Source organism: Gloeophyllum trabeum (genome assembly GCF_000344685.1).
Source record: "Gloeophyllum trabeum ATCC 11539 unplaced genomic scaffold GLOTRscaffold_00011, whole genome shotgun sequence".
NCBI lineage: Eukaryota > Fungi > Basidiomycota > Agaricomycetes > Gloeophyllales > Gloeophyllaceae > Gloeophyllum > Gloeophyllum trabeum.
In genome coordinates, this window is record NW_006920420.1 from 1,532,414 (window position 1) to 1,557,705 (window position 25,292).

General features: G+C 54.6%; 9 protein-coding genes across 9 annotated transcripts; 6 read left to right on the plus strand and 3 right to left on the minus strand.

Annotated features, from left to right (window-relative positions):
- Positions 1–385: 385 nt before the first annotated feature.
- On the plus strand, positions 386–2,368 carry GLOTRDRAFT_131627 (uncharacterized protein; the record flags this gene model as incomplete). Its single annotated transcript, XM_007870422.1, has 7 exons — positions 386–984; positions 1,032–1,573; positions 1,643–1,650; positions 1,705–1,845; positions 1,902–1,982; positions 2,051–2,182; positions 2,279–2,368. The coding sequence occupies 7 exons, from the start codon at positions 386–388 to the stop codon at positions 2,366–2,368; spliced, it is 1,593 nt and encodes a 530-aa protein (XP_007868613.1).
- A 2,677-nt stretch (positions 2,369–5,045) lies between these two features.
- GLOTRDRAFT_111947 (uncharacterized protein) lies at positions 5,046–6,012 on the plus strand. Its single transcript, XM_007870423.1, has 3 exons — positions 5,046–5,112; positions 5,185–5,598; positions 5,656–6,012. Exons 2-3 carry the CDS (start codon positions 5,249–5,251, stop codon positions 5,966–5,968), a joined length of 663 nt encoding a protein of 220 aa, XP_007868614.1. The 5' UTR covers positions 5,046–5,112; positions 5,185–5,248; the 3' UTR covers positions 5,969–6,012.
- Positions 6,013–7,377: 1,365 nt separating this feature from the next.
- GLOTRDRAFT_100926 (uncharacterized protein) lies at positions 7,378–7,750 on the minus strand. Its single transcript, XM_007870424.1, has 3 exons — positions 7,719–7,750; positions 7,571–7,664; positions 7,378–7,476 (listed from the first exon to the last, which is right to left on the minus strand). The coding sequence occupies exons 2-3, from the start codon at positions 7,650–7,652 to the stop codon at positions 7,385–7,387; spliced, it is 174 nt and encodes a 57-aa protein (XP_007868615.1). The 5' UTR covers positions 7,653–7,664; positions 7,719–7,750; the 3' UTR covers positions 7,378–7,384.
- A 3,118-nt stretch (positions 7,751–10,868) lies between these two features.
- GLOTRDRAFT_95321 (uncharacterized protein) lies at positions 10,869–11,415 on the minus strand (the record flags this gene model as incomplete). Its single annotated transcript, XM_007870425.1, has 3 exons — positions 10,869–10,880; positions 10,934–11,100; positions 11,163–11,415. The coding sequence occupies 3 exons, from the start codon at positions 11,413–11,415 to the stop codon at positions 10,869–10,871; spliced, it is 432 nt and encodes a 143-aa protein (XP_007868616.1).
- Positions 11,416–12,896: 1,481 nt separating this feature from the next.
- Positions 12,897–13,551, plus strand: GLOTRDRAFT_100927 (uncharacterized protein; the record flags this gene model as incomplete). The annotated part of the gene is made up of 4 exons (XM_007870426.1): positions 12,897–13,062; positions 13,088–13,326; positions 13,376–13,517; positions 13,545–13,551. Exons 1-4 carry the CDS (start codon positions 12,965–12,967, stop codon positions 13,549–13,551), a joined length of 486 nt encoding a protein of 161 aa, XP_007868617.1. The 5' UTR covers positions 12,897–12,964.
- A 543-nt stretch (positions 13,552–14,094) lies between these two features.
- Positions 14,095–14,636, minus strand: GLOTRDRAFT_95323 (uncharacterized protein; the record flags this gene model as incomplete). The annotated part of the gene is made up of 3 exons (XM_007870427.1): positions 14,095–14,106; positions 14,162–14,328; positions 14,384–14,636. 3 exons carry the CDS (start codon positions 14,634–14,636, stop codon positions 14,095–14,097), a joined length of 432 nt encoding a protein of 143 aa, XP_007868618.1.
- A 2,229-nt stretch (positions 14,637–16,865) lies between these two features.
- On the plus strand, positions 16,866–17,177 carry GLOTRDRAFT_45712 (uncharacterized protein; the record flags this gene model as incomplete). Its single annotated transcript, XM_007869995.1, has 1 exon — positions 16,866–17,177. A coding segment is annotated over one exon (312 nt), but the record flags the coding sequence as incomplete, so codon positions are not given.
- Positions 17,178–18,560: 1,383 nt separating this feature from the next.
- Positions 18,561–20,382, plus strand: GLOTRDRAFT_140176 (uncharacterized protein; the record flags this gene model as incomplete). Its single annotated transcript, XM_007870428.1, has 10 exons — positions 18,561–18,984; positions 19,059–19,071; positions 19,158–19,192; positions 19,251–19,385; positions 19,441–19,527; positions 19,598–19,719; positions 19,770–19,919; positions 19,977–19,988; positions 20,056–20,099; positions 20,164–20,382. Exons 1-10 carry the CDS (start codon positions 18,812–18,814, stop codon positions 20,380–20,382), a joined length of 990 nt encoding a protein of 329 aa, XP_007868619.1. The 5' UTR covers positions 18,561–18,811.
- A 440-nt stretch (positions 20,383–20,822) lies between these two features.
- Positions 20,823–23,764, plus strand: GLOTRDRAFT_95325 (TPR-like protein; the record flags this gene model as incomplete). Its single annotated transcript, XM_007870429.1, has 10 exons — positions 20,823–20,948; positions 21,010–21,095; positions 21,192–21,313; positions 21,367–21,676; positions 21,731–22,014; positions 22,489–22,545; positions 22,680–22,747; positions 22,811–22,938; positions 22,999–23,469; positions 23,527–23,764. The coding sequence occupies 10 exons, from the start codon at positions 20,823–20,825 to the stop codon at positions 23,762–23,764; spliced, it is 1,890 nt and encodes a 629-aa protein (XP_007868620.1).
- Positions 23,765–25,292: the final 1,528 nt, after the last annotated feature.

Below are 25,292 nucleotides of genomic sequence, written 5' to 3' on the forward strand. Positions count from 1 at the left end.
TCTTGCGAGATTCAGTTCCTGCCTCCATGACACTGGGTGAGCACGGCACCGTCCACAAGAACGCAAGTGCTCTGAACGAGAATAACTTTGGCTGTTCTTGTTGATACTGCGCCTCCTCAATCAGCCTCAGACAAGCAACCAACAATCATCTGTCTGATATCGAGGTATGTAGAATGCCGGTACCCGGAGGGGTTTATAAGGCCTGGGATACGTACGCAGGTGCGGGTCACGGTTGCTTATATCTGCGCAGTCCGTAGTTAACAGCGTTCTAGGTGAGTTTGCAAGCTCCTGTCGATGCGATTGAACGTCAATGGATGGTTTTATCGTATCCACCGCTTTCCAAGACGATTTGACAGGTGTAAGCTGCGGAACACGGAGCCTCACCATGCCCCCACCGCTCACCACCGGGAACACCGACGCACCCCTCCTTACGCTCCCCGCGCCCCTCTTCGAAGCCATCCTCCTCGCCCTCGCCTCTGCCCGACCACCTCCCCAATCCCAATCCCCTTCCGACTCCTCCGAGCCCGCCGAAGACACCCTCCTGCTCGCGCGCACGTTCGCCCCGCTCTCGCTTACCTGCCGCCACCTCTGCCGCGCCCTCGCCCGCGCGGACGTGTGGCGCGTGATATGCCTACGCGCGTGGGATCCCCCTGCGACGCCTAGCGCACCTGCGGACGTCGACTGGGCGGGCGAGTTCCGCGCGCGTGCTCGCGCCGCGGCGTACTTCCTCTCCCCCGCCCCCCATGCATGCGCCGACCCCGGCGTCCTGCAAGCGCTGCTCGCGATGCTGCATGAGGGGAAGAGGGAGGGGGAGAGCAAGAACGTGAAGTGGGTGCGCGGCATGCTGGCGCGGGGATGGCCGGCGGAGGTCGCCTGGCGGCTCGTGGGCTGGGGAAGGACGGGGAGCGCCGGCGCAGAAGAGGCGAACGGCGATGCACGGAGTGAAGGAAGGCGGGGAAAGAAGTGGGCGGAGGTGTCCGACCCGTGCGTCGAAGCTTTCGTGCGTTTTGGTGTGTGCTGATGCGCAGCAGGGCGTTCGACACGAGCGTAGCGGGGGGCGTGTTCTGGCGCGTGGTCGCGTACACGGGGGCGGGGCTCCTGGCCGCCCGCGCGCCTCCAGCGGTGCGCCGCGTGGACCTCCTGGCCGAGCCAGACTCGGACGGGGAGGAGGACATGGATTTGGCCGGCGACGCGGACGGCGAGAGGAAGCGCGCGCGCCGCGTCGCACGCGTGCGCGTGTACGACTTTGGGTACCGGCGGTGGGGCCCGTTCTTGCTTGTGGATGAGGGAGAGCAGGGCGGGGACGCGGACGCGGACCAGGCCCCGCCTGCGCGGATGCTCCGCCCGCACTGGGCGTGCCTCGCCGCCGTGCGGGTGGTCATCGAGGCGAACTTGACCGATTATGGCATGCAGGCGGAGCTGGGGAGGTTTCGGGACCTCGCGGGCCTTAGTGGATGCGGTGCGGGAGCAGGTAGGGACGACTCGGATGTGAGGGAGGAGGGGTGGGACTGGGCGGGTGTGGAGGGAGCGTGGAGGCGGTGCATGTGCTGGATGGATTATCGGAAGGTCGCGCGTGAGCCGGGCGTGCATGCACTCCGATGAGCCCACGGCTGACTTTGCTTGCCCGCAAATCTTCGAGCAGAGAATAACGTGCGTCGTTTATGGGTGTGGTGTGTGGTGGGCGTGACATGACGAGTGTTGTAGGTGCGTTCCCCTGCGAGGCGGTACCGCTATCACTCGCATCCGATGGAGGCGGCGCGCGTCGCCCCGCTGCAGCTGCGGGTCGCGCATTACACCGCGAATCCGGAATTCCCTGGCTGGCCGGATATATACGTCGAAGGGGAGGTGCGCGCGTATCTCAGGCTGCCTTACGCCATTCGTGTGCTGATGATTGCGTCTAGGACGAGATGATGGGGGGAGTGTGCGGTGTGGTGGGTATGATCGGGAGGAACTGGGCGGAGGCGGAGGTGCGCTGGAGCCTGGTGCGTACTAGTCTGGTTTCCTCCTCTTAACCTGCCGAGTTGAGTGGGCTGACCCTGCGTATCCGCAGCGCGGGCAGGACGGGGTGGCAGTGGAGGGCGTCCAGACGGGCGGGATCGGCTCGGCAATGGGCGTCTTGGGGTTGTGGACCAAGGGGGATCGTGTGCAGAGTGGTCCGATAGGTCCAAGTTGGATGTGGAAGGTGATGCAGTGAGGGTGGATAGGGAGGGGGAGGTGTGGTATGGTATGGTTTATTTTGGATCTGAGCATGGGGTTTTTTATGTTTCTCTGGTATTAGTTATGGCAGGCGCATTTCTACGAGAGGCGAACAGGGCACTACCCTGCTTGGGATATCAGACTCGACCAGGGATGTGCATGCAACCTGTAGTATTCCGACATGTTAGTTTGGACTACAAACAACTCAGATATCCCCTGGATACCCCTACTAGGGGTAACTGATCTTCATGAATATTACCCCTAAGTAGGGGGGTGTGGGACATGGGACATGGGACTGTCCCATGGTGTGGCCAGTCAGGAATCCTATCCTGGTAGACCTTCCATGTGGGCTGTCCCACTGTCCCACATATATTTTGCCCCTATTGTACCCTCATTGTTGATATGGATTGTTTTCTCCTAGGATAGAATGACACAGACTCTATGTGTAGGTCTATTGTACAAGTCCTACAGTATATATGAGAGGTGTATGACCCTGTGTTCCCCAAAACAGCTTTTAATTGGGCTGTCATTGGTCAAGCTGCTCCTTAGAAAGAATTATGTGGCATTTCTTCGAGATGTACAGGCAGTTAAACCTTGCAACTCTACAGCTGTGCTTATCCGATGTAGGGCTATAGGTTTACTTAAGAGCCCAAGACAGGCCATGCACAGATAAGAATGTAAGCTTAATGGGGTGTGTATGCTGATGTCCTACCTATTTCTTCCATCCAGAATGTCACTTAGTAATGTATTAAACTGTTTGGAGATTGCATGGAACAATTTATTCTATAATGATAGTGTAGAGTAGAAACATGATCTGAAGGCCTTAAGGGGTCAGGCCAAAATGGTAATTACAAGTCCTGAGTTTAGGAAGGATGAGTCCTTACCCACAAAATTGGATGTGTGCCGAACGTTGTACCCCGTGGGAATCGCGATGCCGAGAATGCGTGCGACTTTTTGGTTGTAGTCTTGACTACACTGTTTAATGTCCGCTTTAAAGTCCATTGGTATTGGAGACTACAAAAAGACTACAAGATCGGATTTAATCGGATTTGTAGTCTCTGGTTTCAATAATACTGTGTTTTCGTCCTGGGCTTTCGGTGTATTTCCATGGTTTCTTCTACGAAGAGGTTTTTTGGGTTATCCATCTACTGGAATATTTTGAGCATTTACTCATATCTCCTTCCTTTACTGCATGCACTTTGTCGTGTGTGGCATGTTGTTACCGTGGGAATTGACTTCTGTGGCTGTTTGTAGTCGGTGGCTGAGGTGCTGCGCCGGTTGGGATCTCTGGCTTCTCATTGGCTCCTGCTTATTATGACATAGCTTGACTGCAGAAAGCACATTTCTGTTGTTGAGTGATGTCATAGTTGCCCACTCGCTCATTAGTCTAGGACGTGCAGCAGTTGAAGCATGTCAACTTGGTGGGATGTGCTTCCTGTTAATCCAATCATTACTGGTACATACACATTGATCTTAGGTTGGTTATAAGAGGTTGTTGAATGTTGCACTTGTGTTCTGAAATAATACACTGACTGCTGAATAGTTTGATGGATTGTTACTGTGGGAACCAGTCTCAACATTGATTGTTTTTCACACACATAGTCTGAGTCGACATGTGGGTGGCAGAGACTATGATACAAGTCTCTTTGGTTGCAGGCATCTTGGGCCTGTGCTTTTCAATCTCTGCTGCCTCTGGAACCCTGATTTCTTCTGCTCAGTGGTCTCTATATGTCCCCTTGAGAAACTGAAACTAGTACATGTATAATATATATATTTTGTTTCTGCTCCCAGCTGCTTGGGGTACTCTTTGAGTATCCTTTCCAATGACTGTCCTTCAGCTTGGTTCAGGAAAAATGAGTGTGAGGAAGCTGCCAATTCGATTGGCAGTGGATGAGCACTCTGGTTCTGGTTGGATGTTACCTGGAGTCTGCAGGTGATATTGACTGTCTCTTCCACTGGGGACAAATGACCTGTGTGACAGAGCTGCCAATCAAAGATTGGCAGCAGAGGAGCACTTTGATCTATGTTACTTGTGTCTAGTAGTGCAGCTGCTACTATCCCCTGGGCTGGGTACAAATACAATTTTGTAGCCACCAATACCAACCAACTTTTAATCTGTCAGAGTGGCAGGGACTTTTATGGTATAATGATGGCAGGGCCACAGGAGGACAAAGTATGAATGAAGGGGACATTGCACATACAGAGCTTTTGATATGTGCATAAGAAAGAGTACTGTATACATCAATTGGAACATTTATACACCCAATGCTATCACTTATCAGACACAACTCAGGACTCGTGTCCTGCCATGCATAGCAATGGCCCTCTACTGACAGGTTTGGCTAGTACACGGTCAGAATGTCTTGTGCTCTTGTGCTCTTAAGCGAAGCTATAGCCCTACCTTGGATAAGCATAGCTGTAGAATTGCAAGGTTTAACTGCTTGTACATCTTTAAGAAATGCCATACAATTGTTTCTAAGGGAGCAGCTTGACAGCCTCCTCTGGCTCGATACCGTCCCGCCACCTGCCCTCCGTTGCACCTTCCACGCTCTTTCTATCTCTTTCTCTCCGGAAAACATCCTCAGCGCCGGATCCAGACGGCTCGGACGTGGTCACAAGTTTCGCGTCTACGAGAATAACTCTGGCTTTTGCATTCCCGGCGGTATAATTCCGGTACCGAGCGTCACAGTCTTAGTGGTATTAATAAGACGACGTTGACCCATATAGCGGTTCAGAGGGAGGTGTTAGCTGACTCGCCAGGTGAGTGCTCACGCTGTGACCAGCATACGATTCAGATGGAGTAGCGCGCAAGGGGTTGATCGCGTTGCATCCAGCTCTGGTCGACAGTTCGATTCCGATCAGGTAGGATACGAGTCTGACGGACGAATACATCGGGCGCTTGCGAGAGCTCGTCTGGTGAGTGCTCATTATGATGCCGACACACATGCTACTTGGCTTCAGAGGTTGACTGAAACCTTGACGCCCAAGGGATTAAAGCCGCCTTAACTACCAGACTGACATACACAGATCACTGCACTCTACCAGTGCCGCCATGTCCACGTCCACCACCGACGCTCTCCCGCCCACCAAATCGCCCCTGCTCACCCTCCCCGCCGAGCTCATCGAAGCCATCCTCATCGCCCTCGCGCCCTCCTGCGTCTCCCCCCCATCCCCGCTAGACGACCCCGCCCTCCGCCCCGAACACACCCTCCTCCTCGCGCACACGCTCGCCGCGCTCTCAGTTACCTGCCGCCAGCTCAACAGGGTCCTCGCGAGCCCGCCCGACGGGCATCTCTGGCGGGAGATATACCTCGGCGTGTGGGACGACCCGCGCCGCGCGATCAATGCGGGGGTCGCGCCCGGGTATGGGCACGGGCACGGGTCGGCGCACGGGGAACCGAGGTATGTAGTCATCAGGTCCGCGCGCTAGCGCGCCTTGCTGACGATGTACGGATGCAGCGGGAGCAAAGCGAAGGACGTCGACTGGGAGGGCGAGTTCAAGGCGCGCGTGCGCGCCGCGGCGTACTTTCTCTCTGCCCCCTCGTCGCCCTCCCCGTCCTCCTCGCACACGACGCGGGAACAGGAAGCAGCCTTCCGCGCGCTCCTGGCGACGCTGCACACCGCGCACCCGATCCCGCCCGCGCTCGCCGCGCCGCTCGCGAGCTGGGCCAACTTTCCCGTGCCGGGGCAGCCGCTGCCCGCCGTCTTCCCGCGGTCTGCGTCTGGGTCGGGGTCAGGAGGGGAGGGCATCAGGAAAACCCTCCCATGCTAATTAGACATAATTTAGACAAAATTATGTATGATCGCAAAAAATCCCTCTTATGCATATAATTGCTGCATAATCTAGAATGACCGACATCTAATCCACATGACCTGCTTCTGACTTCAGAACAAGTGATATACCTCTGTTAGCTCCCATAACGGCCAACCTTCATCAACTTGTTCATGCAGATCCATCCGGAGAACTGGTCAAAGCTATGAGGTAAGTATGCAGAGTGGTTCAAGGAATAGTTACATACCTTCCATAGCATTCATCCCATTCCAGCAATGATAGGTGTTTGTAGGCTCAAAGTCAGCATCAAAGTTCTTCTTGAAAGTGAATGGCACAGGTTCCAGTAACCTGTGTGGGTATGCATTGCATTTTGCCATACCCGTGACCCGAAGGGTATCGAGAACACATCGTTTAATGTGCTCTTGAAACCGAAACCCGCGGTACCCGAGTACCTGTCCCCGACCCGTCAACACAGCGGGTTTGATACGGGTACACATCATGGCACCCATGGGTTTATGCATGCCATTCACTATTATAATTATAATAATGACATCTTCCCATTCACTGGGATGTGCTGCTCCTCGTACCAGCTACACTACCTACCACCCAAGCTACGGGTAGTCGTACCTGTATCTGGTTGATCAAGAATGTATATATGTTCCAGAAGAGTGCACATACCCACCGACATATCCAGCATGCCATAGCCCTGGGCTCCAGGCTTGTTAACACCGTGGTCATCACGATGTCATCCGCACCATGCTCGGCGGCGTATGCGGAAACCTGTATGTGTTGGAAAGCCCCCATTGCCAATGAGAACATAGTTGAGCTCGAAGTCTGAGGGACTTGGACGGACTTGGCGGTTTCTCCTCAAAGCCCGGTCATCCGGTTACAAGTAGCCGGTCACATGACATTGTTGATACCGTGTTTTTGAACTCCGATTCAATCTGCCGTGTTCAACATTCGCGTCGTCTCTCATTTCCTTCCTTGCTGGCAGCTGGCTCACTCGCCGTCGTCACGTTCCCCTCCCTCGGGCAAGGAGCTTTTCGGTCCCATTTTCATGCACCGGATCGTCCGTATGCACGGGCCTGACTCATGCAGGGAGTCGCGGGCGACGTCTCTGGGTATGTTCCACTGACTCAGTCATGTCTGTTCTGCAACGAACTCTCATGATCACAGGTTTCCATGATGGCTGCCAGCGCATTCTCCTGGCATACCGGATCCCGTCACTCCATTGACCGGGCCCTGCTCAACGCCGCAGGATACAATGTGTGCTGAATGAAGTGCCAGTCTGGCATAAGCTCGTGCGTGCACCCATCTTTATACGTGCGCCGTGTAAGGTGAATATGGTCAGTTCAGAACAAACTCTGCATGCCATACATTGATTTATGGGTTAGCTGCGATTCGGGGCACAGGCTACTATGAGGGGGTGGTGCAGCTGTAGATGCTCGGGTATGTGCTCGGGGCCTGCTCGCATGGGTGTATGTGAAGCTTCAGATCTAGTTGGATAGGTATGTACTCAACATTGTGGAGCTATTGCTGTGGTCTCTGATGGTGTGTCTTGTTGTCACCATTGCGCCTTCGCTGGCCCCTGCACTTGTCCAGATGTGTCGTGTGCACGCCTGACACTCTGGGCATGCACATGCATGTGCTGCGCGGCCTCCCACTTGCCGAAAAATATGTCCATTGTCTACCCGGAGTAAGTTGTCTCTCTTTGCTGTGTATGCTGGTGGCTCATGATTCTGTATTGCAGGCTGTATGTCTTCATGCCCGGGTCTGTATCCAGGTGGTTTGCACTATATCATATATAGGTGTGTTCTGATGGCTGAATGATCTGCCCTACCTATACTTTGTCCGTGCCTTCTCTCATCCTGTCCTGCCATTGGAAGCTTTCCTAGCCAGCTTTGTGGGGAAAGTGATAGGCTAATGAGGGCAGAGAAACTGTAGTTACATGCCTGTCTGTAGCTACATTGTGAATACATATCCATGCTTTTTATGCTATCCCGGCAAATGATACAATATGCTTGCAACATGAGTGCCATCTGACAGGACATGATGCTGTCTAATTGGTAATAATTATACCTAATTAGCTGGGGGACAAACCTAACTTGTATAATTAGATAGAACTGCATAATGCAGCTAATCCTGCATAATTATGTGGGATTAGACATGATTAGATATAATTAGCTTAGGAGGGTTTTCCTGATGGGGGGAGAAGGGGAGAGACTGGAGTGGCCGCTCGCGAGCCGGAATGTGGATTGGGTGCGCGGGGTGCTGGAGCGCGGGTGGCCGGAGGAGGTGGGGTGGAGGCTGGTCGGTGGGGAGCCGCCGCGCGCGTTCGAGCGCGGGCGGAGGAAGTGCAGGGAGGGGGAGGGGGAGGATGAACACGAGGAGGAGGGGGTCGACGACGGCGGCGAGGGGAACGGCAAGGGCAAGGGCAAGGAGAAGGAAAGGGAAAGGGAAAGCGAAAGCGAGAAGAGGCACCCGTCGCGGAGGAGACCCAGCCGCGCGGGGGTGTTTGACCGGTGCGCCCTGCTTTCTTTGGCTTATTTTGAGGGAAGGTGAGTGATGTGACGGGTGTACAGGGAGTTCGACGAGAGCGGGGCGGGCCAGGCGTTCTGGCGCCTCGTGGCGTATACGGGGTTCATACCCACCCGGCGGGGGCGCGCGCGCGCCAGGGTTGATCTGAGCGCCAGCGCGGACGGCAGTGAGAGTGGGGATGAAACGCAGGATGGAGGAGAAGGGCGGGATGGGGAGGACAGGCAAGACGAGGGTAGGCCGTCAGAGGAGGGCGCTTGGCGTCCCGCGGACAAGGAAGGAGATGCGAATATGAACACGAGCGCGGAGGACGACGAGCGCCCGCCAGACCTCCTCTCCGTCTCGGACGAGGACGATGGGGACGACAGCGACGCGGACCTCCCCGCGCGCGCGCGCCGCCTCGCGCGCATGCGCGTGTACAACCTGCAGTACCTCCGGCGCGAGCGGCGCTGGGGCCCGTTTCTCCCCGTCTCCAACGGGAAAGAGAGGAGGGAGGAGCGGCCGTTTATGTTTCTGCGCGCGGCGGAGGGCGAGGGCGAGGGCGAGGGGGTGTTGGTGCTGGATACGGAGGAGGGGGAGGAGGGCGGGCGCGTGGTGGTGCATGTGCGGATTGAGGGGGAGGGAGGTCAGGAGGGGGAGGGGGAGGGGAACGAGTACGAAGACGCCGACGCGTCCTCGGACGGGTCGGACCACCCCGCTGAGGACGGGCGCGGCGATGACGAGGAAGGAGACGAGGACGACGAAGAAACCGCGTCGTCGCTCCTCTTCCCGCTGCTCAACCTCTCGCCCACCCCGCCGCCCGCACAGGCGCCCGCGCTCCCCCCGCCGCGCGCGCTCCGCCCGGACTGGGCGTACCTCGCGGCCGTGCGGATGGTCGTCGAGGCGAACTTGGTGGAGACGGTCGGGGAGGGGGTGATTAGGGGCTTGGGGGAGCTGGGAGGTGTGCGGGGGCGGGTGATGAGGCCGGGGACGGGGGGCAAGGAGGAGGTGGGGGAGGAGAGGGAGAAGGCGGAGGGGGAGTGCGAGGGGTGGGATTGGGCGGGCGTGGAGGGGGCGTGGAGGCGGTGTGTGTGCTGGATGGATTATCGGGATCTTATTTGTGAGTCGACTGCCCCGTCTGGGTTCGCGTGTTTTGACCTTCTGGAATCGGCGCTGCTGTAGTGAATAACGTACGTCACTGCTGCTACTCGCTTGTCTCGTCATGTACTCATTCGTGACAGCTGCATGCCCCCGCGACGCGGTACAGCTCCCCGACGCTCCAGGAGGCGATGCGCATCATCCCCCTGCAGCTGCATGTCTCGCATTACACGCCGAACCCAGATTTCCCCGACAGACCTGATATCCATGTGGAAGGGCAGGTGCGGGTGTTTTCCTCATGGCACCCCTGTGGTCCTACTATCCCTTCTTACTCTGTGTGTCTGCAACACCTGTTGATGTGCTGATACCTGAAAATAGGCTGCGGGCCCGGACCATACGATGAGGAGAGTATGGGGTGTTGTGGGCATGATCGGGAGAAATTGGGAGGAAGCTGAAGTTAGGTGGAATTTGGTGAGTCGTCTATCGCGAGTCTGATTATACCGATACTGACTTCACGGATCCGCAGATTCACTGCCGGCGCGACGGCGACCGCTGGCAGAACGAGTGGGCGATGGAGGGTGTCCAGGCGGGCGCAACCGGCTCGTCGATGGGTGTCCTGGGTATGTGGACGGGTGCGAACCATGAGCGGACGGATCCGTTGGGCCCGAGCTGGATGTGGAAGGTGATGCACTGAGAGAGGGAGGTGTGCTCGGCGTGGTGTACGGCGTGGGTGGGCGTCTTGCTCGCATAGTATGGTCTATGTCGGATTCTTTTTTACTTACTGTCTTGTCAGTGGCGGTTCGAGTAGACGCGAATATGGGTACCGTCCTCCTTTGGACGTCACGGACTAACCAAAGACATTCCAATATCTTGTGTATTTTCTCAACTGCTGTAGCATACATGCACCCTGTACTTCGCCCTTAAACCTTTGATCTTGTGCTAGGGAATGCGCTCATGCGACTGACCACTGCGCTATCGACGGGTTGCAAAGGTGGTGCGATGTGTGTAGTTGGTACGGAACCAGCTCATCCAGGCTTGTTCTCAGGATGTGACATGGAAGCGCTCGATGCGCGAGCCTCATCGCTTCTCGCTCCCGCTTACTTCGAGTTTCAACGGTAAATCAGGGTCATATTATACTGCGCACAACCATACATCGGGATATACAAACGTCCGAATAGATAAATTATTGCAATGAGAGCAGAAAGGCCCGCTAAGGCGGGCACGAGAAACACTAATAAGCCGGCTAGCGACAGGATTCGTAGTGTAGCGCCAGAGTGTCGAAGGTAGTTCAATCCTCGAACTACGGAGTAACATCAGTACCTTTCCGAACTGGTTTGCCAGGATGCCACTTACGCAGTCTCCGCATCCGTCGCCATTGGAGATACAGACCCTGCCGCTGTCAACGACCTGCAGCACGCCGTTCACGGTGTTCTTGCCCTTGTCACCGCAGCCCAGCAGATGCCCGACCGCCGTCTGGATATCTGCCCAGAGGCCGCCGTTCCAGTCAACGTAGACGCAGCCTGGCAGAGGGGCATCAGCACTGTGCAGGTGGGATGAGTATCTAGAGAACTTGGATACTCACAGTTCCCGTGGCAGGCGGGACGCCAGGCGGTCTGGATAGACCCGCCCCAGTAGTGGCACGTCGGGCTCCAGTCGGGAAAGTCGGGCCAGTTGTCGTGCAGCCACTGGCAGTCGGAGAGCGTCGCGTCGCCGGTGGTGCCGCACGTTGGCCGGTCGTCGATGTTGCCCTGTCGCTTCATGAGCCCCGGGAGGGTGGCGGCGGAGGCGAGGGTGGAGGCGGCGGCGGCGATGCTGACGGCAGAGAAGAACTTCATGGTGGTTGAAGAAGTGAACTTAGGGGCGAGGGCTTCTTCGTATGTTGGACTGCTGAGGTCTGGGCAGGTACGACTATGAAGGCAGCTTTATATACTGTGCTCGAGCACTTACTGAGCCACCGTCGTACCAGACTCAGAGTCGAAATCCTATATGATGTAACAACCCTCGAAACAAGTCCGTCTTCAGCCAAGTCTGAGGGGTCGCATCATGAGGCCACAGAGGATCAATGACATACGTTCCTTGGAGCAAACATATGATGGCGGGTTGCAGCTTCAACCAGCTGGTCTTCTGGGCCGCAGGCATCCTCTGCATTCGTCTCCGGGACGATTAGCTTCGTCTTGGCAGCAAACCTCGTCGGCGGGGTTGTGGCGCGACCTGTGCATTTCGTCGTACTGTAAGTATACTCCTGCTGCGACTCGGACATCAGCTCGTTCTGCTCAAATGATTGGCCGCGGGATTTGCAACCTCCTCTGTTGATGAAGTGGAGTCGGCTCGGCCAATCCTGAGGCGAAGAGCCATCAAAGTCGGGCATCAAAGACAACTCTGGGCTTGGGGAATGCCACAACGGTATTTGGGAAGAACGATACCATCGACGACTTGTAGACACATGCTCTCTGACAGTTAAATGTATCGGTAAGTATGGCTTCACTGACGAGGACTTGAACGAAGAATGTTGAAGGTCCGAGGAGGACGAAACGCCGCCGGCATCCGCTAGATGTGGCTGTGCTCCATCCTGTTGAAAGTATTCCACCTCATCACTTTTGATCCGTCAAGTACCCTCTCTCGCTAATCAGTACTACGCTACGCTGCTCCTCTTCATGGCTGTGAGCAAGACAATAAATGCTGGATGAAGTCGCGTCATGGTCTGTTTTGTGCTCCATCCGCCCTTGGCGGTGGCATGGCTTGCACTCTTGGACTGCAGCGTGATGATTCCCAACACTCACGCCGGGTAACTTCACTACTCGTTCGTCCCGCCTTGGCCTTGCGTTATGTGGAGTTGTCTGTGATAGATGTTTTGCCGCGGACCTGACCGGCTGCAAGGTAGCAAAGTACCATATGCCAACCTGGACGGATGAATTGCAAGGTATAAAAGAAGGGCTGAATCAACCGAAGGAGGCAGCATAACCAGCCAGCGCGTCTTCACCCCTTACTCAGACAGATTTTCCTCCAATCCATACTCACTTGATAATGCTATCATCTGCCTTCATCCTCCTTGCAGGGGCCGCTCTCGCTACGGCCTCGCCCTTAGCCCCCTTACTGGGGGCGCGAGAGTATGTTTCCTGCGGTACGACGCAGGACGCAGACCTCGCTGCATGTCAATCGATTCTGGACAACTGGAGCGGGCAGCTGGACCAGAGCCATCGCTGCACGTACGGCGCAAGGAATTCAGCGTGGAACGTCGCCTCTGTCCCAGGATGTGAGTGCCCTTTCCATGAACTCAGTCTACTAAGATGACATATATACGTGCTCTCCGTAAAAGGCTCGGTTTACGTGACGGACGCGGATAACAAGGAGCCGGACGCCATAAAGGAGACGGTCCAGATTCTCATGGGCTGCGCGGACACGAGCAAGGGCAAGGTCAACGGCCTCACCACCCTCGCCGACGGCACCGGGGTGTGCATCGGCGGCAACGACGGCTGCGGCGAGTGGGTATCTCTCTCACCCGTACAGTCAGGACGCCCAGCTAACCCAAAACTCCCCGCCAGTTGCTTCGACGATGCAGACTTCCAGCCTCCTAGGCGCCGCTCCGTCGAGCCGATATTCTCCAACAGCACCATCGAGAAGCGGCAGTTCGCTGACATCGCTGGCAGCGTCGCTGAGCTGCTCGACGCCATCCTCGGACAAGGCGGGAGCGACAACACGAAGCGCGCGAACGGCGTGCGTAACGTCGTCGACGGCATGGCGAAGAAGTACAGCCCCATCAACGTCGTCGCGTGCCACACGGACCACGAGGCGAAGTTCGACGGCAGGGCACGGACTGGGTGCACCAGCACTTCGAGATCGATATTGAGATCGGTGGGACTATCGGGTACGAGCTCTATCTCGGCAACACTGGTACCTTCAAGCGTAACGGCGACGGTGGTGATATCAACTGGGGCTGGTCAGTATTTGAACGCCTCTGGGAGAGCAATTGACTTATCGTTCACTTCTCATAGGAATGCTGCGTTGGCGAAGCCCGCCGAGGACAACGGTTCTTTCCTGACCTTTGCCAACCGGAAGTAAGCCACTCTTCGAAACCAAATTTGCACCTTTAGTTCCTGCAGCGAACATACACGATCCGGACCTCCATTAATTAAGTTATTCCAGCTCGCTAGCTAGTACTGATCAAATATGTATCTGTGTTAATCAAGTAAATATCACTGTTGTTGTACTGTAGTGAAATCCAGCAGTGACTCAGTGTCTGCTGTCCCGAGGGATCCTCAACCTCACTGATAACCGTGCGTCTTCACTATGAGTGGTGAATCCATGGCACAATTTGATTGGTACACGAAAGAACCACGAATATCATCAGCTCATCGAACCAGTCATAGTTTAGTTTGTTCTGATTCAATTGCTCATCATTCCTATTTCTGGCGTATAATACAGTTTCCAACACATAGACATGTAAATAAATATAATCAAGGCGAAATGCACAGATAGAGGACTCGTGGTGTGAGCGGGAAAACCCTGAACACAAATTAATCTTCGAACTACAGAATACAGGTCAAAAATCGCTAAGATTCCTTAGGTGCTGAGTGAACTTACGCAGTCTCCACACCCGTTTCCATTCGAGAGGCACACCCGGCCGCTGTCGACGACCTGCAGGACGCCGTTCACGGTGTTTTTTGCCTTGTCGCCGCAGTCCAACAGGTGAGAGACTGCAGTGTGGATGTCGGCCCAGAGGCCGCCATTCCAGTCGGTGTAGATGCAGCCTGGATGGGAACGTTCAGTAGGAAATCCGGGCTCGACGGGCAGCTCGATGCTTACAGTTACCATTACATGCGGGGCGCCAGGCCGTCGATACCACGCCGTCGAAGTAGTGGCACGTGGGGCTCCAGTCGGGGAAGTCGGGCCAGTGGTCGTATAGGTACTGGCAGTCGGACAAGGTCGCGTCGGCGGTCGTGCCGCATGTGGGTTGGTCGTCGATGTTTCCCTGCCTTTTCATGAGGCCGGGGAGGTTGGCAGCGGAGGTGACGGTCGCCGCGGCAGCAATGATAGTTAGGGGGTAGAGGAATTTCATGTCAGTGCTGCTGGTAGGTTAGGTGAGCGCGGCTTGTTGATGAGTACATCAGGAGAGTAGCTAAGCTTTTATACTTAGGCTGGAGTCAGCGAGCTCTTTACTGCTTGCATCGGGGTTCATTATGACGCCAGTTCCTACTTGCCCATGACGAGGTGCATATTGGTGTCGAGTCAACCTCCGAAACAGCTGAAACACTGGCGCTGCTGCGAACAAATCCAAGAGTCCAAATCATGGAGCCAGAGGGAGCTAGTGACAGTTGGTAAACGGATGATGATGGTATGCAGTATAATGGACCTTTGAAACTTTCCCCCGAGGGCAACGGCAAGCATTGGTTGTCGTACTCAGAGCCACTCCTCCGTGACTCGCATCAGGAACCTCGGAAATCTCCATATGCTCCATATGGAGTCACACGGAGCCCCGGAGCGACGGAGAGGTCCCCCCATCATCCCGAGAAGGCCATCTCCGTCCTGAGCAGGACGGAGACAGCGTCTCCAGATGGAGACTCCTGGAGACACCACGTGGCTTCAGCGGGAGTTCGTATACCTGACACCCGATATCTATCCCTCACATAGGGACAGGATATGGGCTTATGTTTTTGCTATACGTGCTCCTCTTTGCATTCGAGCAAAATTTAGCACATATTACTGTATATTAGTGGGGGGCATGTCTCCGGATGGAGACCTCGTCTCCGTCTGGAGAACCTGTCTCCATCCCGCACATGGCGGAGCCGCGGAGACGCTGTCTCCATCCGGAGATATTCCGGTTTCCTGATGCGGGGAGTAGGTAAGTTTGGTAACCTCCATGGCGCTGACATCAAGCACAGGATGGCGCGTTCAAGAAACGAACCGCATTTGCAACGCTCAGCCAGAATTGATTGGAGTCTTCGCAACCAATCCCGTGGTGCGAAACCATCAAAGTCGGACATTGCATTAGGTCACGGTTGTTGCTAAAGGTGATATATACTAGTATCTGCAGGGACTTGCTGAAAGATGAGATAAGTACTTAGAGCAGCTCAGGCTGGGTAAATTATAGTTGATGTGTCGCGCTTGCGAGTACTGAACGCCCACCTTCTTAGAGAAGGGTAATGAAAGGCATGCATGCAAAACGTTACCGTCACGGTACAAAGTAACCACGGCCCGGGCGGCGGCTGTGCAGTCCCATCGTTCCCTCCAGTACGGACCCGTGAAGAAAGCCTGACAGCACCCTGTATCCGACGAGTCTAACACGATCCACTTCTATAGTTGTGCATGGCGCGTTGCTTGATGCTGCGTCTCTCGGTTGATTCGCGCTCCATTTCACTCTTGGCGGCCAGATCGCAGTAAGTGCGCCTCCTGCCAGACCGCTTCCGCTCGAGTCCATCGTGATATGCTCTTTTCAGAGTGGGACTCACTCTCGAGTGGTAGCTGCAATGAGTCTTGAAAATTCAGCCGGCTGGCGCGTTTCAACCGTGGAGTATTGGCAGGTTTACCGCTCCACTCTTCATGATGTCCTCTACCCTGCGGCGGATTGACTTACCGCCGTGCGTACCATGCGGTAAGCATCCAACGTATAAAAGGTGGTGCGAGTCAGTATTGACTAACACAACAGCCCATCTACTTCTTACACGTACCGACAGCACTCGGCACCCTCTACATTCGATAATGTTGTCTACCGTGTTCGTCCTCCTTGCAGGTGTTGCGGTCGCCACTGCCTCTCCTTTGCTCGAAGCGCGTGCAGATGTGCACTGTGGTACAACGCAGGACGCCAACCTGGCCGCATGCCAGTCCCTCCTTGATAACTGGACTGGCACTCTAGTCAAGGATAACACGTGCACATATGGCGCGACAGGCAGCGCGTGGAATGTGGACTCCGTTCCTGGCTGTGAGTCCCTGCGCTTCGGTTTACAAATATTTACTACAATCTAACTACTTTGTGTCTCAGGCTCACTCTACATGACTGATCCCGACAAGGAGCCAAATGCGGTGAAGGAAGCACTTCAGAATCTGTTGAACTGCGCCGACAAGAGCAAGGGGACAGTCAACGGTCTGACGACCCTCGCAGACGGAACCGGTGTATGCATCGGCGGTAACAAGGGTTGTGGCGAGTGAGTCGCTCATTTATTGATCGCTTCAATGGACTGAGAACCATCCCCTCTTCAGTTGCTTCGATGACGCCGACTTCCAGCCCCCAGGGCGCCGCTCCGTTGAACCGACATTCTCCAACGGCACCATCGAGAAGCGTCAATGGGCGGACGTCGCCGGGAGCGTCGCTGAACTGTTGGACGCGGTGATTGGCGCAGGCGGGAGTGACGACACCAAGCGCGCGAACGGAGTCCGCAACGTTGTCGACGGCATGGCGAAGAAGTACGCGCCGGTCAATGTTGTGGCATGCCACACGGACCACGTGGCTAGCTTCGACGGCGTGCAGGGCACGGACTGGGTTCACCAGCACTTCGAGATTGATATCTCGGTTGGGGGAACGATAGGGTACGAGCTATACCTCGGAAACACTGGTACCTTCAAGCGCAACGGCGATGGCGGTGACATCAACTGGGGTTGGTGAGTATCTGTGGCCCTGCCGCTCGAGAGCGACTCATTTATTACCGTGCACGTTGCCAGGAATGCTGCATTATCGAAGCCCGCGGAGCAGGACGGCTCCTTCCTGACCTTTGCGAACCGCAAGTGAGAGAGAGGCGGCTGGTTGCATCAGCTGTAGACCGTCGTCTTGTATTCTTATCCTTGCTCAGACCGTAGAACACACATGATTCGGACTCCTAATTCTTAACTTATTTCACCTTGTTTGCTGTCACGTAATAACCTCTGTCTCCAATCATCTCTTAATCTATGTGTCTATCGCTCGCTGTTGTACTATTCAGTGAAATCTGCCATTACTGTCTCCAAAGCATAAGCGCTGTCCATCTGCGAGGTTATTGCGTGTACATCATGAATGTCTTCGTCTAGATATCATGGGCACCTTGCCTTGTCTCGCCGTACGACATTCTCTGTGAGCAGCTCACTGACTCACCTTCCTCTCCTGAACTGTAAACACTACGGTAAAGGCGGTATCCTGACCGTCGTTTTCCTCTCTCGTCCCCCGGAGAAGCGTCAAGATGATCCATAGCCCAAAAGTGTTACAATGCAGCGTGCTCAGGAACAGAAACTCTTGAAGCAATTATTGGCACTGCAGGGAGTGATTGCGGAGCAGGAGGTCTCAAGCATACCGTGACTAGTGAGCATGTTAGGTGCAATATCGTGGGACAGCAGGCTCACTTGGTTGGAGGATGTCAGCAGGAGTCTCGGATACGAGACCAGCTTTCGTCCCAAAAGGATAGACTAAGCGACCTATAGGAGCTCGTCGATTCTTTCGTGGCCTTATACTGCAGAAGGCTTATCAGTACAGTAACGGCATTGCCCGACTCCCATGTACATAAGACTCGGAGGAGAAATGTCGGAGAGATGTCCGCTTCCAAGCTGATGGCATACAGAGCGACAGATACAACTCGAAACTCACCTCTACAGGGCGCCCTAAGACCACATAACCACGAACTAACTGCACTTGGCGAGGTAGCTCCTACGAAACCTGGCAAGTGTCTTTTTCGACAGCCAGTCGAGCGCACCAGCTCCCAACTTACCGCCTACCAGAGCTACGCAAATGGAGCGACTGCTGTCAATGTAAGTAGTAGTATCCCAAGGACAAGAATTTGACGCGCGCCTACTATTGTCCTGTCAGATATTAATGGCCAATTCGAAATTGAGCACGCCTCATAAAGACCGCAGGCTGACTATATCCGAAAGGCACTTGCAAGCTGCAGTGCACGATCATCAGATATAGAGATATATAGGCGAGGTACAACTTTCGTATAGTTTCTCGCACAACTTCCAAGTACCTTGATCCCATCCTTCGACTTCTGTCCCTTGCTCCCACTTTAATTCACATGTTCGAACTGAACTCGTCTGAGCCTACAGGTTTGGCGTCGGGCTCTACCAATGGACCTGGATGGGAGAATCTTCCCATGTCTCAAATCATTCGAGCAACTTCTGACGGCACTAAAGATGTCGACTCCGACGGTCCGAGTCGTCTCCAAGTCCGTGCTACTAGTAGTACCAGCTCCCCCGGCCTCCCGTCCGCGCCTTCTACAGTGGTATCAGGACCTCAGAGGTTAGGCACGGAAAAATGGCAGAGTTGGCGAGCTGCGTATGAGGCTCGTGCTTGGAGGCAGATGTACGATAGAGTACGAACGTATCATTGGTTCTGGCTGTGTGTGGGATACGTGGCGGTGTGCTTGGCCATCATTCTGCCTCTCACTCATAGCTTGGAAGCGCAGAGCCTCGTGCGGTTGGACCTTCCAGTGGAGGATGTTAACGCAACTGTGAGTATTCCCGTCATCACCCAACCCATTATCTACACGCGTGATTGGACTGAGGCTTTTGTTCGGGCGGATAGATCGGTGTTTCGGGTACGCTCAGCTCATTTGTTCCCGAAAATAATTCTGTCGCCGTTGACTGGTCCTGGACTGGGGCCATCTGTTCACTGGGAAACCAGCTGAGCCCGCATTCCATCTCATTTATTGTCACTGTGTCAGTCCCAGTTTCTCTTCCTTGTTTAGGGACTAACTCAAATTACATCAAAACTTAGGATGACTGACTTCGGTGCCGCTGAAAGCTATATGAACATCACCGATGTGTGTGGAAACTTCTCAGAAAGTCCGACCCCATTGCGGACGGTCATGGCAGTAACGCCCGCGCGGGCGCCGCTCTACCCCTTCGACTCGTCAGTGATTCTTTTAACACGTCTAGCAGTCAGGCTGACTTCCAAGCCTTATTAGGTATTCTACGTCGTTTAGTCTGTGGGCAGTGAACGATGACGGTAGCCCCGCAGGCTTTGGCATCGACTACATAAATGGGTTTACACCGTATGTACTGGAACTACTCGACCTCGCTAGTACGCTCAATAACCGACTTGGCCTCCCTCTCGTTTCCCAGAGGCTTTACTACACGTTTGGATGTGTATTACTCACAGCCCAACGATATCTACTACGCAGCGGTCGTAATTACACGAAGCACCGCCGTCCGCGCGTATGTTGTGGCAGTAGTCGTCGCGATCTGTGCGTGATCCTCTATTATCACTTCAGCCTTGACTTTTCATAGGATGTAGGGCTCGTAAGCCTTACGTTCCTTACCATCTGCATCTCCGTGATATTCCTCGGGCGGACGGTGAGAGCGGAAGTTCTGGTCGCCCCGATCGCATCCGTCTTTGCCTTCACGGGCTTACGGGGCAGTCTGCCGGGTGCACCAACGGATTTCAGTACGTTCGTGGATCTCAATTCGGATAACACAATTGACTCCATGGTGTGCCTGGCAGGCGCTGCAATCGGTAAGCTCTCTCCTTGATTGTGGAGCGTCACCGCTGACCCGGCGTTCGCATGGATGCCTTATTCCAGACATTATGGGTACATTGCCTTGCCTAGCGCTTTTGGCATTCTCCGTGAGCTGGCAGCCTTTCCATATGAGGGATAGGGTTCTCTCTAACATTGAGAACTATGGTGAAGGCGGTGCTCTTGACAGGAGTTTTCCTGTTTCGTGACCCCGAAAAAAGCAGACATGGTCTACAACCAAGAGACATGGAAAGTGGTCTTACGGATCCGCAAGGTCGTGAACAGGAACTGCTGAAGCAATTACTGCAGGGAGTGATTGCGGAGCAGGCGGTCCTCAAGCAGCTATTAGATGCGGTTCTCGCGGCACAGCCGGCTCGCTTTGTCGGGGAATGATAGTGGGAGTCTTCTCTGACATTACAGCAGGTTTCGTGACATAGTATCGACTCTATGATTCCTCTTGTCTACTGAATTTCTTGCGGGCATATTGCTGCGAAGTGCCTCCGTAGCCTGACTGGAAAGGTTTTTGTAACAAACGCTTATGTCCTGGAATTGTATCCTAAATCGCCTAAAGTCACTATGTAGCGTATTCTTGCTCTCCTGGATATGTATATGTGTGCTCGGTAAGGACGTCGATCAAGGCTGGAATTCATACTTCCACACGGGAAGGTGGCCTCCGGCCAAATAAGGCAGTGTGGCTACCATATTGAGCCGCGGATCGTGGCGCGAAGTGGCATTAGATCAGAAGCGTGATGTCTCACACTTCAAGTCTCAACTGTCAAACGACTGCCACAACCAAGCCACAACTTCATTCTGATTGCCATTGGATTTTCTCGATGAGCGACGTCTCGACGCCTGCGTTGGTAGAGGACGACTTGGAGACGAGGATTGCTCTGCGCGCCGCCCAGCGGGCCGCTCGGACCCAAGAGAGGATCGCGGCTGCCGAGGCTTGCAAAGAGAGGGTACGTCCGCCACACACTGACACCCTCCCCAGTTACTCACCAGAACTCTACTCACATTCAGGGCAACGAGCATTTCCGGCGTGGAGACTTCGTGAAGGCGGTGATATGCTACAAGGAGGCGGGCCAGACCTACCCCGCCAACGCAGTGTACGCATGCAACGCCTCCGCGTGCTTCCTCAAGCTTGAGATGTATTCACAATAATGTGCAAACGCTGTAAAGTTGCCTGACGCTTGTCATATTAGGTACGACCTGGCGGAGACCGGCGCTATCGAAGCTTTGAAGTACGACCCCCGATCGGTGAAAGCAAGATATCGCAGGGGGCTGGCACGGATGAAGCTAAAAAAGTACTGGGAGGCAATGGCTGGTAAGCTCTTAATCTCCTGGCGTGCGCGCCCTTGTTCATTTAAACTCGTACAGACTTCGTGGCTGCCTTGAGACTCGATCCCTCCTGCGAGGGCGCCCGAGAGCAACTCTACCTGGTGCGCGACGTGCTGAAAATGCACGCAGACGCTGAAGATGATAGCGGAGACGATACGGATCCAGAGTATGCTTACCCGCCCCTCGACAAGGCTCCTGCGCAGGACTGGGAGACCGGGTCTGATTCGGAGGACTTTCGGCACGAAGGCTGTTTCCTACCGTGCAAGGATTACAACCACGGCGGCTGCGAGAAAGGGAGGCGGTGCTCGTATGCGCATGGACCTGACCAGAAGAGCATACGGGACAAAATGTACGTGTGCTCGTTGTTGTTCCGAGCGGTGGTCTGAAACTCACTGCTTGCTAGTGGGCGCAACGTCTGCGCACACTATATTTTTGACGGATGCAAGGCTTCAGAAGGCCAGTGCGACTATTCGCACGATTTGCGCGCTTTGCCCGAAGAATGGATCACGCTGCGAGAGGATGGAGTATCACTCCGGAAATTCAAGGCGGTATATGTGGTCCTTGATGCATGTCCACCGCCTCCTGGGGTTGGCAGGAAGCAAACGCGAGCGCTTACCGAGATATGTCGCAATATGGTGGAAGATATGTCGGACGACCTTGAGGATTTACAGGAGGTGTTGGGGCACGGTGTATATAGCGTGTAAAATTCACATGCAGTGGCGTGATCTGCGAAGTAGAATACGAGTGCAGTCCTAACTAACCGCTTAAGGAGGGAGAAGCTAACACGCAGCTGCTTACAGATATAACATGTTTTGAAATGCGATGGTGACCTTGGTAGATTCCCTTCGAGTACTTGGCCATTTATTCACGCAATCAAAGCATTCGTATTGAGAAGTGTGGTGACGCTCACGAGCAAGCCTGTGGAGTGAGCTTAGTATTATGTTGTGAGTCGACTCGTTAGTTTAGTTGCCCGGTTATTCCCACCACGTGATCGAACACGCCGTCGAGAATTTCGAGTTGATTTCGAGGAGACAGAATTAAATTCCACGCGTCAATCACCCAGGAGCATATGTTAGTCTGGATGAATGCAACATTATGCAAGTGTACCACTTCTGAGCCGAGCGGGGGATTCGATATTCTTGGACGAATATAACCTTGTAGCTATGCGGATCGCGCCACGAAGGCACGCAGCAACCTCTAAGAATGGGTCTTCGAAAGGTGTGCGGGGTATATAAACGTGTCTGCTCACTTTTCCGTAGACAACCGTAACAGTCCTCTCTCTTACGCCCTCCAGACCGGCTCATGACCAAAGACTGCAAGGCCGACGCGCTCGACGACGAGCTGCAAAACAGGATCGCTGGACGTGCCGCACAACGTGCCGCACGCAACAGAGAGAGAATCTCTCCCGCGGAAAAGCTCGGTAAGGGACAAGCGAACACACCTATGTGCCGGACTCCGTTCTTCTGACTACCGCTACGTCCAGGGGAACGAGCTTTACAGGAGAGGAGACTCCACCGAAGCAACCAAGTGTTACCAAGATGCCAACCGCATATACCCCACCAACCCGGTCTATGGGTGCAATGCCGCTGCGTGCCTCCTCAAGCTCAGAGAGTGTGTATCCTTCGCGTTGTATGTTCATTGGCCGTGACTTACTTTGGCGTGCTGCGGAAGGTATGAACTGGCAGAAAAGGTTGCCTTCGAGGCGCTCAAGGTAGACTCCCGGTCCGTGGAGGCGAGGTATAGAAGAGGCCTGGCCAGACTGGAACAGGCGAAGTACTTGGAGGCCAGAGCAGGTGCCCATACTTGGGTATCTGCGAGATTTGATGCGGTAATGTTAGAGTTCCTGACGGTGATCAAGCTCGATCCGTCGTGCAAGGAGGCAAAGGCGAAGCTGGGGGTGGTGACCGAGACCCTGCGATTGCTCGTGCCCGCCGGGCTCGGGTACCTCGACGACAAGGTCGTCGACCCCTTACACCTGTACCCGCGACTCGACAGGCCTCCCGCGCTCGACTGGGAAACCGGCTCTGACTCCGAGGACTTCTACAAGGTCGCCTGTAGAGAGTACAACCACGCCGGATGCAAGACGGGCGCGGGGTGCCCGTTCTCGCATGCGCCTGACCACAAGAGCGCGAGAGACTTATTGTGGGTGTCGACTCGCTGGGCGTATGTCTTCTGCTGAGCGTCGATGTGCGACGACAGAGGGAGGAACGGGTGTGCGTACCATATCTGCGACGGGTGCAAGTCCGGGGACGACCGCTGCGCCTACTCGCATGATTTGCGCACGCTGCCCCAGAAGTGGTCGGCCTTGGAGGAAGACCGCGAGCTCTTGGAGAAGTTCAGGCTGCTCTGTACGAATATCGACATGTACGATTCAGAATACCCGGTTGGGGAGGATGAAGGAAGGCGAGGATGCGCGCGGATATCTGCCTGGGATTGATGAAGGACTCTTCGGAGCAGCTGAACGAGGAGGATTGGGATGCCGTGCGCCGAGGGCAGGATAACTTGTAAGATGGTAAGTGGGAGATTCTAGTGCAGCCGGTGAGCACATGCTTGAGAGGCCCCTATTAATATAATCCCGAGTTCACGACATATTTTTCCCAGAGGTTAGCCCTAGCACCTTGCCTGGCAGTGTGCAGCCATACCCGTGTATGCTATCCGCTCTCTGTTTAGATCTCAGATCGTAGCGGCGCAAGCGCCAATCCCCGACTCCAGTCAGAAACCATCAAGTATTCCAGGTACGAGTGTCTGGTCAAGTAATGCCAGTCTTGATGCGTACAGACACATACACAGTATCGATATAGTCCTGTGTTATATCTACATCAGTATTTAAAGGGGCTTCCTCCCAGTTCCCGCTCAGAGATACTAGTCTCATTTGTCAGCCTCACTTGAGTCAATGCATCCTTTTATCGAATGCTACGCACTGCATCACTTTGACCTTTCACGTCAGGTGTGTGTGGGCAGTTGTCTTCAAGTCGAAACGAAAGTGGCGTCGGTCCGGTCGGGACGTTGCTTACATGAGGTTCTCACGGCGAGAGCGAGTTGTATGGTGGAGCGACCATTTCTTCCCGACAGAACCCTCCTCGCAACTACCGTGGGAGTCGGGGATCCGCTCTCTGTTTAGATATCAGACTTACAGTGCTTTGCATAAAAGTCCGGAAAACGCGATTCGCAAAATCTTGTTTGTAGCAGCCAAACAATACCATATATAGCAATCGATCACCGCAGCTAGGCCGGCGATGTGACTCTCGTCACTGCCCATGCCTCTCCCGTACACTACGCCGGAGCTGCGCTCTCAGATTGTAGCATGGCGGTATGAACAGGGCCTTTCTGTTCATGATATCCACAAACTATGCGGTTACTCTCTCAGTACGATCTATGAAATCCTCAGCATCTACCGGACATATGGGCAGGTTGTTGACCCAAGCAATCGACCCCGAGGACGACCTCGTAAACTCGACATGAGCGACCTGGATTTCATCCATGGCTTACTGAGGGACAACCCGGCCCTGTACCTCGATGAAATACAGGAGATCCTCAGTGAACACAAAGGTCTGAATGTCTCGATTGCTACTATCTCGCGCGCTCTAACACCAAATTGCCCTCACTCGGAAAAAGATCTCGAAGACCGCTCTCGAACGGAATGAGCTCTTGCGCGCAACTTGGCAAGCACAGTGGGGGGATCTACCCATGGAGTCGATCGTATGGTTGGACGAGTCGAGTGTGGATGACCTGACGAACCAGCGGAATATGGGATGGGCAGCATTGGGTCGTGCGTGCGTGCGCCGCGAAACATTCTTGCGGGGTCAACGATATTCGGTACTGCCGGCACTGTCTGCGGAGGGCATCCTAGCACTTGATATCTTCGAAGGTTCTGTTACGAAGGAAAGGTTCAAGCAGTTCCTACGGAATGAACTGGTATGTCCCGTTGTAAGGATCGATACTCTGTACTTACAGGTGTGTAATGG

Excerpts from the sequence above, each read along its gene's own strand:
- GLOTRDRAFT_100926 (XM_007870424.1), bottom strand. The coding sequence starts at position 7,652 with ATGGACATATTTTTCGGCAAGTGGGAGGCCGCGCAGCACATGCATGTG. Across the intron at positions 7,477-7,570 it reads CAGGCGTGCACACGACACAT|CTATCCAACTAGATCTGAAG; the intron begins CTGGACAAGTGC and ends TTGAGTACATAC.
- GLOTRDRAFT_111947 (XM_007870423.1), top strand. The coding sequence starts at position 5,249 with ATGTCCACGTCCACCACCGACGCTCTCCCGCCCACCAAATCGCCCCTG. Across the intron at positions 5,599-5,655 it reads TCGGCGCACGGGGAACCGAG|CGGGAGCAAAGCGAAGGACG; the intron begins GTATGTAGTCAT and ends GTACGGATGCAG.